This window comes from Anabas testudineus, chromosome 3 (genome assembly GCF_900324465.2).
Source record: "Anabas testudineus chromosome 3, fAnaTes1.2, whole genome shotgun sequence".
In the NCBI taxonomy this organism is placed as follows: Eukaryota; Metazoa; Chordata; class Actinopteri; order Anabantiformes; family Anabantidae; genus Anabas; species Anabas testudineus.
This window is the reverse complement of record NC_046612.1, coordinates 12,838,744-12,850,607: the sequence shown is the minus strand read 5'-3', so window position 1 is coordinate 12,850,607 and position 11,864 is coordinate 12,838,744. Positions and strand designations below refer to the sequence as shown.

The 11,864-nt window shown below is 39.7% G+C and overlaps 1 protein-coding gene across 3 annotated transcripts; it reads right to left on the bottom strand.

Moving 5' to 3' along the window:
• Positions 1 to 901: 901 nt before the first annotated feature.
• On the bottom strand, positions 902 to 11,851 carry LOC113174863 (coiled-coil domain-containing protein 81). 3 transcript variants are annotated; one of them, XM_026379041.1, is made up of 16 exons: positions 11,074 to 11,851; positions 10,873 to 10,934; positions 10,496 to 10,649; positions 9,812 to 10,004; positions 9,651 to 9,726; positions 9,380 to 9,551; positions 8,611 to 8,725; positions 7,984 to 8,077; positions 7,469 to 7,615; positions 6,133 to 6,231; positions 5,003 to 5,172; positions 4,835 to 4,913; positions 3,159 to 3,269; positions 2,707 to 2,816; positions 2,453 to 2,578; positions 902 to 2,181 (listed from the first exon to the last, which is right to left on the bottom strand). In XM_026379041.1, exons 1-16 carry the CDS (start codon positions 11,147 to 11,149, stop codon positions 2,043 to 2,045), a joined length of 1,923 nt encoding a protein of 640 aa, XP_026234826.1. In that variant the 5' UTR covers positions 11,150 to 11,851; the 3' UTR covers positions 902 to 2,042. The 3 variants fall into 3 exon arrangements, with proteins under 3 accessions (XP_026234826.1, XP_026234825.1, XP_026234824.1); XM_026379040.1 differs by lacking the exons at positions 10,496 to 10,649; positions 10,873 to 10,934; positions 11,074 to 11,851 and having other exon boundaries at positions 903 to 2,181; positions 9,820 to 9,966; XM_026379039.1 differs by lacking the exons at positions 10,496 to 10,649; positions 10,873 to 10,934; positions 11,074 to 11,851 and having other exon boundaries at positions 903 to 2,181; positions 9,380 to 9,726; positions 9,820 to 9,966.
• Positions 11,852 to 11,864: the final 13 nt, after the last annotated feature.

Genomic DNA, 11,864 nt, shown 5'->3' with positions numbered 1-11,864 from the left:
TGTAGCTTATGAACGGAAGAGGAACAGGAAAGGAGGGAGTTTCAGTAAAAGAGGAGAAATATATTTGTCAGGCAATCACATTCTTCACATGCAGAGTGTGCGTGGATTGTGTGTGAGCGTATGTTTTTACATGTGAACACGTGAGTGCTCCTCCTTTCAGCTTTGTTTTGGTCTCCATCAAGTGCAGAGAAATGTGAATAAAGCTCCATTAGCAGCCCTATCATGCTGACCGGATACTGTACGTACCATAGTATCACGTTCCAGATCTGATTAAATGAATCCCAGTTATAAGCTGTTTACCCAAACAGCTTTCTTTTCGCAGGCATGGAAACAGGGTAAACAATGGATGATATGCTGGTTGTCATTCAGTGACACAGCTCACATGCTCTCATGATGTGTTTGGTTTATGAGGATTGTACTCTAGTCATTGTGGGATGGCGTGTAGGCAGGGTGGGAACATCTGGATCTCAAATGAACTCAGAAACTGTCAAAAAGCCAACTACAATCTGCCCGGCAGTAAAACTAGAATGGATATCCATTAGATCTACTAGCCTGCAAATCTGGAAACATGCATATGCACATTAGAAAGGCTGAGGAAAGACAGAAAGAGACAGCGGCAAACAGAGGGTGCTCATGTTGAACACAAGTTGCAGTAATTTCACACATTCCACAGATTCTCCGGAGGAAACAAGTTCACATTTGAACCAAATATATGAAGACACGTTGGTGCTGTTGCAGAGTAAAGTTGCACAGTCTTACACAACCCTTAATTATCAGTCATCATGTGGATGTCAAACAGCATTGAGTATATTGTCACCGGTCTCCTGCTGTTTGCCTCCGGGCAGTGGGGCTGTCCCACAGGCCGAGTCCACCACATCTTTAATAACTCCAAAGACAATGATGAGTCAATTGATTATATTATACTATAATATTGTTATACTGACCTCACTGTGGAGTCTGAAGCATTGTGGTCTTTTTTCCTCCTGAGTGCATTCAATTATTACACTCAGATAAAAAGAATTTCCCTGGGAACTTTTGATAAATGCGCTGTAAAAGTTCTCTACATTTCCCTAGAGACTGATTCCCTGATGAACTGAAACGGAGGGATCATAACAAAAATAGGGAATTTTATAGCGACGGTATGTAGGAGACATTTCTCTGTGCCATCCCACTATACTGCATATACAAGAGCACAATTGGTCACAGACGTACATATTTATTTGTGCATACAGTACATGCACAAACAGGATCTGTCACCTAGTGATTTGATCCGCCAGTGTGTGTATGATGCTGTTCATTGTGCATCTGTTTCAGTACAAAGACCTTCAGATGTCTTCTTGAGCTTATTAAGGGAGTTCTGGCTTCACAGAAAACTGGGACGAAAGCCAGAAGAATGTTGTCATAAGTCCTGCAACACAACATTTATCATCCATGGTGACTCCCATGGTTGCACAAACCCCTCCTCCTGTATCAAAACCTCATATCTACTTTCATCTTTATCTTGTTTTCGTTCCCACAAAGTCTCTCATCTCTGTGTAGGTAATGAACTTGTGTGTATGTATCGAGGCCTTCTTTTTACATCTTCATTTGCCAGGGTCAGACATGGTGCAGCTGTCTCTCAAAGTTTGTAATGTCCAAGGACAAAGGCATAGATGTGGTTAACAAGTACTTATGTTTATTAACTATGCATAAATCTGTGTGGTAACTGCTGGATTTTCTGGTTTCTTACAAGTTCTCGTCTCTTGTAATTAACACACAGGGCCTCAGAACCAATCTAAAACACAGAGCAGAGAGTCGTGTGTTGATTTATTTATTTTTGAATGACGAAACACTCATATTATCCATAAGAATGAATTCCAAAGACTAATTTAGGAAGGCAGCAAGAATAAATATCATATTAAAACAGTAAATAATAAGTATTCCACATCATAACATCAAAGTACGTGAGCACATAGGCTTGACAAAAGATTTCATCTTCAGTGCACATCACATTATAAGTTGTTTAGGACGTAAAGTATTGATGTCTAACTTAACACTGTCCTTCAGATCATGTGCTGTGAGCCAGACAGGTAATGAGAGTCTTTCCAGATGTTGCTCTCCCCACAGTTGGTGGTCCTCCTCTTACACTGGGCACAGCGCCTGTACTGTGTGAGCTTATCTACCATGAGCTGACCAGCAGATCTGAGCACAGAGAAACAGAATAAACTCACTTTCAGCCTGAAGCAGAGAAATATGTTAGTTAATACTCAATGCCCCCCCACCCCTTATTATAATGGAGAATGTTTATAAGGTATAGTTAATGTGCAAATGTTGTGTTCACAGCCTGGTTCAGCTGCACACAGGACATATGAAAATACTGCACTGCACATTTACACTAATCGGACTCATCGGGTACCTGCTGCCAACATGAACCCATGGATACATGTAAACACCTATGGAAGGGGATCCTCACCTCAGGAAGCGCCTCTCCTCGTCCTCCCGTTGCTGCTTGAGCCTCGCACTGCGACTCCATTCGTTCTCTAATGACTTAATGACGTTCCGCTTTTTCTCAAACTGATTAATGTGGTCCAATATCAGCCTGGAGTGAAAACATACATCAGAGAGATGCAACAGAGTAAAACAACATGTTTAAACTAAGGGTGTTGCATTTTTCTGCACATCCTCACTGGTATTCAGGGCTTGTTATTTCACTATCCCTTTACTCACTCCATTTTGTTGTGTTTCAGCATTTCCCTCTCTTTCTCCAGCTGTGTCTGGCGGGTGTGCAGTTCCTCCTTCTTCCTCTGGGTGACAGCACTGAAATTCACTTCAAAGATCTGCCAGGAAAGAAACATCACATCAACTTCAGTATGTAACAAACCTATATAAATCAACTCATGTAGAAGCAGGTCTAAGCATTTCTATGCCATGCTACTGTATTTATTTTCATTTTTAGCAGTTAATGTTGGCTAATGTAAAGCTGCAGCTTAACACTGTTGCTTAGATGTTGATGCTTCATTTATATCGATCCACTAACATACAATCTAATAATATAATGCTCTCTAAGGATACTTTTACTGATCAATTTGTTTGTTTTTTTTTTAGTCTTAAATGCAGTGGAACAGGAAAAAAACATAATAATTTATACATATAAAAATATGACTATGGTTATTTGTGACCTTCTGCGCCCTCTGTCGGCTGTCTGCATTGCTTTCGGCTGTCTCATGATGGTTGAGCCCAGAGTTGTCAGGCTGGTCCTCTTGAGGGTCTGCATGCTTCTTATCCCCCACCTGAAGGACAGAACAGACTCCCCTCAGTTGTACCTAACAGCAGACCACTTTATAATACTTCCCCCATATGTGACAATATATATGATATGTAGCAGGGTCTTTATGGCCTAAAAACAAAAAACAAAGCATGTTATACTTTAGTAGTGCATTTAGAAAATGAGACAAATTCTCTAATGCCATACCATTCCCCTAGATTGTTAAGTGAAGGACTGTATTACTGAAAGCCAACAGGTGTAGTCTGTGCTTGTCTATTAGTCTTTTTGTTATTTTATGTTGTTGCATTTATTTATTTTCTTGAGCACTGTACTGTGTGTTGGCAGAACAGGTTTAATGAACAGAAAGTTTAACGGTGTACTGTGAATCTGACCCATCATAATGTAATAATCCAAGTAAACCAGTATAAATCGCCCCCAAACCTTAACAGGCTTCTGGTGTTTTCGTGAATTCTGCCACACAGTAGAATACTGTAGCAGAAAACTGGCTTTAAGTGGTTTTCTAGGCAGCGTGCGTGCACTCGTGCCCTTGTCTAGCAGGATGGGCGGTAACCTTTGCTGCCTTCCTTTGACCTACTACCTTCCTCAGTGTGCAAAACACAAGGGCACATGTTGACAACCATAATGTTGTGCTGATGTTTTGTGGAAATCAGCAGCATCAGAGAGGAAATCAGAAAGGGACAGATGTAGATCTGTGTAAGAGCACAGTTCAGAGGGAATATATTTTAACCTCTTAAGACCCGAGCTCTAATTTGATATGCATTTTTAAATTCTTTTTGCTATTTGGGCTTATAAGATAAGATATAACTAAAAACTAAGCATCATCTTTTCACAAACATTTTCAGAAAAGACATCATATGCTTACATTTTAAACTAATTATAACACTTTTTTTTTTTATCAACACATAACACACATATAACAATATTTTGCATTAAAAACTAGCAATGCCCTTTTTCTTTACACACCTATTTGTGAAAGGCTGTGTAACAGTTGCGATCAGCTTGCACACACAAGAGCCCAAAATGTGTTGTACACGTATGTGTACGCCAGGTTAAAGGCAATAAGAGAAAAGCACACAAACACAACTCATGCTACTGCCAATGTGCATGGAGTTTATTTTTAATATTCGTTGCCTTTGTACTTTTAACAGACTCTGAGGTAGAAAACAAGCTGAAATGTGTGAGTCTAACAAAAAATTACTTGACGTACTGCAAGTGAAGCTGGACAATAAATACTGTCAAAGACTATTTGAGTAAAACATTGTAATGAAAAAACAGCTACCATACAACTGCCTACAATATTATTACGAGTGAATGTAGAAATCCAGGAACATTTATGATCTTGATGAATATTTTTGTACATTTCATGGTTTTCAAGAACTATTCAAGACTTGATTCCTCAGAAAGTTAATCTGAAAGCATATATGATATGATTTGATATAGGTGTTCTGTCTATATCTTATATTGTCCTATATTATCACTGGTGAGCATTTCTTTTGCTGTTTTGTTGAGCTGCGTTTGTAATAAGGACAACAAATATTTTGAAGTGAACTTTGTGAAGTGTTTTCTTGCCTGAGTATCCAGAGCTCTCTTGTAGTGCTTAGTTCTCTCGGATTTCTGCTGGAGCTGCTGGGCCTTCTGCAAAGCTATCCTAAAATACACACAGTACATCACGTGGCATAATAGTTGTCACCACTGAACCTCAGAAATGACTGAGCAGCACAGCTTTTACAGACTCACTCCTGGACCAGCTGGATCTGGTCTAGACGCTCCGTGAGGAGCCGGTTCTGCTGGTCTTGAGCCTCCTGTTGCCGTCGTCTCTCTATCTGGTTCTGAAGATCGTTCATATAATGATGCTGCTGAATCCTCCTGGCAGGAGTGAGGGGCCGAGCCGGGAAGATGAATGAAGTCTGAGCAGCCCAGAGAAGACACTGAATTTTAACAAACCGCTCTTCCGCTAAGGTTCGAGTGATTTATAGTTTTTACAATAATAATCCTTCAGACCTCCATGAACTTAAACCGTACTTTTGATGATTTCCTTTTGTAATGCAATGTATTACCATTAGGATCATGACTATGTGTCTATTTTTACATGGCTAGCGTCACTGCCACCTACACGTTCTGTATGTCAAATATCCACCAGAATTTCAGAGGAAGTTTACAGTGTCACTGCTTACTCATTAATCCTCTGCGATTGTGTCAGATCTGTGTTTCGTTACTGTTCCCATACTGAAAAGTTGAACTGTTTTCTGTGAAGTAGTCATGACATCTATCTCTCTCTATATATGTATCTATAACATCAAGTTGCATCAGTAAAAGTTAATAAATGTCTTAGCTAATTAAGATTCCTATTGTATAAATAGGTTTCAATGGAAACATTATGTTATTGGACAGTAGCAGCACCACCTGTAACCTTTTCAAATCACTTTCCATGAAGCTTACTGGTTTCATGCCAAACCTGTAATGTTTCATTAAGCTAACCAGCAATATTGACATTATTAGTGTCCTAATTTTGAAATTAGTATATACTGTGGGTTTTTGTGTGGTTGTTTTGTGAAATGTAATTTGAATTATTCTCAGTTTAAATCTCTCTTAGATGTTTTTCTCCTCAGTCTGAAGCTGCATGCTTCGTCTTTAGCTCTGTCTGTTACCAGGTCTAATTTAGTTTAGTAACAGTAGGTAACACTTACACCTGCCTGATAGTAGACGTGACTATTTAGTAAAAATGATTCGCTATCTAACTGGATTCTGTTGTGAAACCTATTTTCATTTAGTGTAAAAATCCACAAAATGTTAAGTAAGTAATTAAGTAACTATGATAAGACTGAACTTAGGGACAGCTGGTGCCGCTGGCTCCATGTTCTACTCACAGGGTACCGAGTACAGGAAGTCTTCTCTCTCTTCTCTGACATTTGTAGGTTGAATGTAGCAACCAGTTTCGCATGCCCACGTTGCTCATTCAGCTTTGCCTGTCAGATGATGACACAAAAACTATATTTACTAGATAATAATACACTCTTAGAGCACAAAATACCAAACCAACCAGGGTAGAAAGTGAACCGTGGTTTCTTTGACCCCTCCATCAGTTCTTTATGACATTTTAGACTTTGTTTTATTGGTCCATGGAATAATATTGGCAAAAAACAACAGGCCCCAAAATGGCAAATATTAAATTACATGTGCAAACTTGTAAATTGCGTGTTTTGTAGGTGATCTACTTATAAAAACTGAGTGATTGACCACAGAAGCAAACATGGTTTAGGTGGCTCCATTTCAAAGATTTATACTGGTATCCACCATGAAAATAGACATTTTCCCTAAAGTAATGATTTTCCAAGTCTTATAATGACTCATCTAAAAGCTCCAGACATGTCGTCTCTTAAGTTGGAAAAAATACCCTATTGCTCAGAGGTAATTTATTATGTGCTGACCCAGGATCTTTGGCCACACTACACAGATTATATGTTTGTTTCATTCATCCAAATATAATTATTCAAGTGGTAAACACACACATTCTTTGATTTCTCCTATGCTTCCCCCCTCACCTAAATAACAGCGGTTACATGTATACAAGTGGATTTTACCTGCTTGAAAGATGCAGTCCTCTGTGTGCAGTAGTGTAACAGTTTATGTAATTTTTGCAAGTTTGCAAATTTGCGCATGTTTTTCTATGTTATGAACCCTTAATTATTCCTCAAATGCTGACGTGAGAAGTTTTTATTCCTGCTTTTACTTTGTTTTTACGCCATGGTTCAAGTTTTATGTGCTACTTCTGGCTGAGTGAAACCAACACACATCCTCACACACATTTCCACATCCTCAATCTGAGTGTTGTCGTTTGAAATCCCAAGAGCCTACACGAGAAGTGGCCAAAATTCAATTCAAAAAGATTTTTTAAGCTTTTACAATTCGGTTGAGAGATTTATGTTTCCCAGAATCACACTTTCCTCAATGATCTCCTGACTATTGCTTTAATGTCACCATCACAGTGTTGTTTTTGGCATTTTGATAGGATTATGAAAGGATAGCTAACCAATTTGTTTCAGACATTTTTTTTAGGATGAATTTTGATCCAGTGACGTTTAATCGAGCACAATCTTCAGGTCAGAGTTTATGTTTTGGTTACTATTACGACTGATAAGAATCGGTGTGTTGCTGCTGTTGTCATTTAGCTCATACTGGCTGTAGACCCGGTGTCGTACACACCTGTTCTTCCTCCATGTATTGCTTGTCTCTCTGTTGTTCTTTAAACAGTAAGAGTTTCTCCTGAGCTTTTTCTTCTGCCACCTGCTGCTCCCTCAGGTACACTGGAACATTTCTTTTGGCTCGCTGCATACACAGGTAGCACAGCTCCTAAAGAGAAAAGCCCACAGGAAGGTGGTAAAATTATAAATAACACTGCAATGGATTAGTAATTAAAAAAAAAACAAACAAAATGAATATGCTACAACTATTTCCCTCACAGGCTTTTAAGTGAAGATAGCGTAAACCTGCAGGTTATGGATTACTTATAGTGAACAACCCATTACACATTACACATAGTCATGTGATTCATTGATACTACAGAACTTTGGATTACTATATTTTGATTGTATATACTATATATTTTCTGATCTGAGAACAACACAACAACAACAACAGCATCTAGCTTTATCAAACTTGACTTAAGTTACCAGAAATGTTATTTCAGTCGTACAATATGTGATACACAGCACTCTCACCTGTCCTGCACGGCTGTGGCCTGAGCAGCTATTATTCAGACAAGATTGCTCTAGGTTGGGTCTGACCTCTGGTGGTGAGGCAGAGCTCGTGGTCCTGAGAGTGGAAACACATGCTTAAGCCCTGCGCTGTAATATATGCACGAATGACTTCCGGGCTTAACCCTGACATATAACTATTTCTGAGCACACTCGATTCTACATTAATTAGTGTAATTATAGTGATGCTGAAATTCAGTCAACTTGTACACAGATAGTCAGCACTTGTTTCACTTTCCAGATCACACTCTGTCCCCTTCTTTAATCAGAAAACTTTCACTATGACAGTTCCCTTGGATTACAGGCACACGTGTGTGTGTGTGTGTGTGTGTGTGTGTGTGTGTGTGTGTGTGTGTGTGTGTGTGTGTGTGTAGAAGCTGAAAGCATGGAAGTGGTGACAGAAGAGAAATCTGTCCCACAGGTAGTTGTGCATCATTGATGGATTTGGAAGCTGTCTCTAGGCAGAAACAATATCTGACCACCACTGAGGTCCCAGCTCTCACTGACTCATTTACCTCCAAACAACAGCTTAGTGCACTGCAAGCTGAACCTCTCTACACAGTGTGTATTGTGTCTTTGTGTGTGTAGTACTTGTCTGTGGTCTCCATGGGGGGTTTTGGGTTCAGTTCTTCAGACAGGCTGACAGCTTTCATCTTGGCAGGCTGCAGTGTCTGATGGGTTTTAGATTCTCTCTGTTGGGGAACTTCTGTAGAGACAACCACACTCTGAGTAGCTTCACTATTTCTAAACATCACTTCACTTTTTTCACTCTTCATATCGACCATGTCTATAATAACAATGACACTCAGTGGCAACTTTTTAGTAGCAATTTCTGGTTGAGAAATGTTTGAATCCACTAACTTTTAATTTCTTACTCATCTGGTCTTTGATTATAAGGTAAACTGAAATGAAAGTAAAACTGACTGACTCATAGTTTGAGAATTCACCCTCATCTTACTTGTGCAACAAGTTTAACCTCAAGAGTAACAACATAGCTCCAAGGAAATGTCCCCCCTTCATGAGAACTGGAAACAGTAGGGGGTAGCAGGACTATTTGTACAATAATATCCTGCTGTTACTGCTTCTGCGGTCTTCTATTTTTATCTCTGTCAAAACATAAGTGTTTGTTATCTTTTGACAGAGCCAGGATTGCTGTTTCCCCATCCATTCGGTCCATGCTAAGCGGAACTGCTGAGACTGTATAGCTTAATTATAATACTCAACCTTTTGGCCAGAAAACAAAAGAACAAACATGAGCATCATATTATTTCAGTTGGTCTTTTTCTTTTAAACAGGACATTTCAGAAATGCTTTCAAGCTCAAACCCTGATTGTCCGACTTGTGCACACAGCTCTTTCACCTCCTGCACTCCTCTGTTCTGGAGCTAGTGACAAGCAGCATCCATCTTTGTCAGCAGCTCTGCAGTCTGGCTGCGGAGAGCAGACAGTTGGCAGTGCAATAGGGTTGCCAGTCTGTGGCCTCTGAAGCCTGGACAGTCCCCCAGACAGTAAAGAGACGCTGCTGCCAGGTCTCTGCAAAGGCCAGAGCACCAATGATCTGTATGAATAAATACACTGTAAATCCGTCAAATGCTGTATCATGCAAATATACATGAACTTCTTTACACTTACATTGTTAAAAGCTAACAGTATCCTACCAGTTCCATCCATGGCATTGATAAAATCTCTGTTGAATTTCATCCTGGACCTTTGAAGCACATCAACTGAGGTTAGACGGGATGGAAAACCAGCTGTCAGAGTTCTCAAGGTATAAGAAATTAAAAACAAGCAGCAGAGTCACCTTGTTGTTTTTAAAGGACAAAACTCCAATCCCATGGAAGGTGACAAAAATGTTTTGTTCGGAGGTCAAAGATCTGAAGAGAAGCTGAAGAGTTTCTCTGATGCAGCCCTCCACTGCATCTCGACTGAACGGCGTCTCTTGTGACACGGCAGCAAAGTTCAGCTGCACCACTGGAAGGTGTGTCGCTGCAAGAGTCACACACCAAAACCATCATCGTTCTTGTGTTAATGCGTGAAGCACAGTTGTATCAGTGCAGCTATGATTCACCAGCACATCAAGTTTCCAGAGCAACCGGAGAGCACTGGAAAATGGCGTCATCTTAATAAGCTTTTAATAAATACTATAAAATCTTATTCTAAATATTAGGGAGGAGGTATATTATGGATCATAATAAACTACCAATTTCCCATACCTAATAAATGTTAATGCTTTCTAGAGGTAGCTCTGTTTCAGATTCTTAGTTGAACACAGTGACTCGGAGTTTGAGTTGGTTGCTTAGAAACTATTTTGTTACAACAACGGTTTCAGTGGTTAATGGGCTCAAAAACTGTAACTAGTTCCCTGAGCTGTTGGCAGTGCTTGCTGACTGGAGCTTTTCAAGCTGTCGCAGTATACATTTTACATAAACATACATTCAGTATTTCTTTTCCCATTGTGTCTCCTATAATGTGCTCACCTGCAGCCAGTGGCCTGATCTGTTTTAATCCCAGCGACTGAGCCAGTTTCCCAGCCAGGAGGAAAATGGGTCGTTGGATCATGATAAACCTGTTGCCTATGTTCAACTTCTGCTGAGAGAAGGTGAAGGTCCCTAGTCCTACCAGGTGGACCCCCTATAACAGAGACCAATCAGTTGACAGATAGATAGATAGATATAGATAGATAGATAGATAGATAGATAGATAGATAGATAGATAGATAGATAGATAGATAGATAGATAGATAGATAGATAGATAGATAGATAGATAGATAAATAGATAGATAGATACATAGATAGATAGATAGATAGATAGATAGATAGATAGATAGACAGATAGATAGATAGATAGGTTCACCTTTTGAAAGGTCATCTGACGTTCAATGTAAGCAGATAGTTCTGCCCAAATTGAGTCAATATCTGAAAAACACATTCACTTTGGTTATATATGTAGTCAATGGAACACATTCCCATTTATCTACAGTGAATTAGCGGCTCTCAGATCAAATGAATCGGTTTACCACCCTGACACTGGTTTTAAAAAAGGTTTTTGTCTGACCGTTTTCAGAAAGCTTGGAGAGTGTAGGGAAAGTCCGCCTTCCCACTTCTGACACCAGCCGGAGTATGTCGGTCATCTTTGGTAAATCCTCGAGGGATCCCTTTCTTTCCGTGCCTCCGCTGCAACAACCTCAGATCCAGAAGCGCAGCGGAGAGACGCGGTCGCCCATAGCAATGAACCCCCGCCGAGGACGCACGGAGCCGCGCGTCCTGTGGCTCCGTCACAAAACTACAACAAAGCAGATTTTATGGGCTCAGGTTTCACCGTGTAGTTTACTAGTAATTATTTTAAAGTAATGGAAAGCATGAAAGTTACATGGAAGCCGGGACAGTGTCATCAGGAGGATGAACTGGATAAACTGGAAAGAGTAAAGGAATATTTAAAGTTTATTAAAGAAAACGATGATTAATAAACGACAAACATTTTCTGACAAAAGTGTTCTGACCTGAACAACACTTAATTAAAACTATTAAAATAAGACTGCATTACATTTACATTTACATTTACATTTAGCCATTTGGCAGACGCTTTTATCCAAAGTGAGGAACAAGGCAAGCAAAACAAAATCTAAGTCAAGGAGAAAAACAGCAAAGCAACGTGCTATTTAAAAAGTGTTTCTGTGCCATAAGATGCACAAGTGGTGAAAGGCTGATTTGGTCTATTATATATTAACTATACAGTTACACGAAACATGTTAATTGTACTGATTACATCTCACACGCGCTGGGAGGATCAGTCGGACCTTTGTTGTTTCTGTTCTGTCTGTTTCAGTTTTGCTTCTGAAAAGAGGT

What these genes read in the sequence shown, in the direction of transcription:
- LOC113174863 (XM_026379041.1), bottom strand. Translation starts at nt 11,149, where the DNA reads ATGACCGACATACTCCGGCTGGTGTCAGAAGTGGGAAGGCGGACTTTC. An exon ending in TACTGTTAGCTTTTAACAAT is followed by an intron (nt 9,552 to 9,650) that starts GTAAGTGTAAAG and finishes TGGCCTTTGCAG; the next exon opens with AGACCTGGCAGCAGCGTCTC. An exon ending in AATACATGGAGGAAGAACAG is followed by an intron (nt 6,232 to 7,468) that starts GTGTGTACGACA and finishes ATCATCTGACAG; the next exon opens with GCAAAGCTGAATGAGCAACG.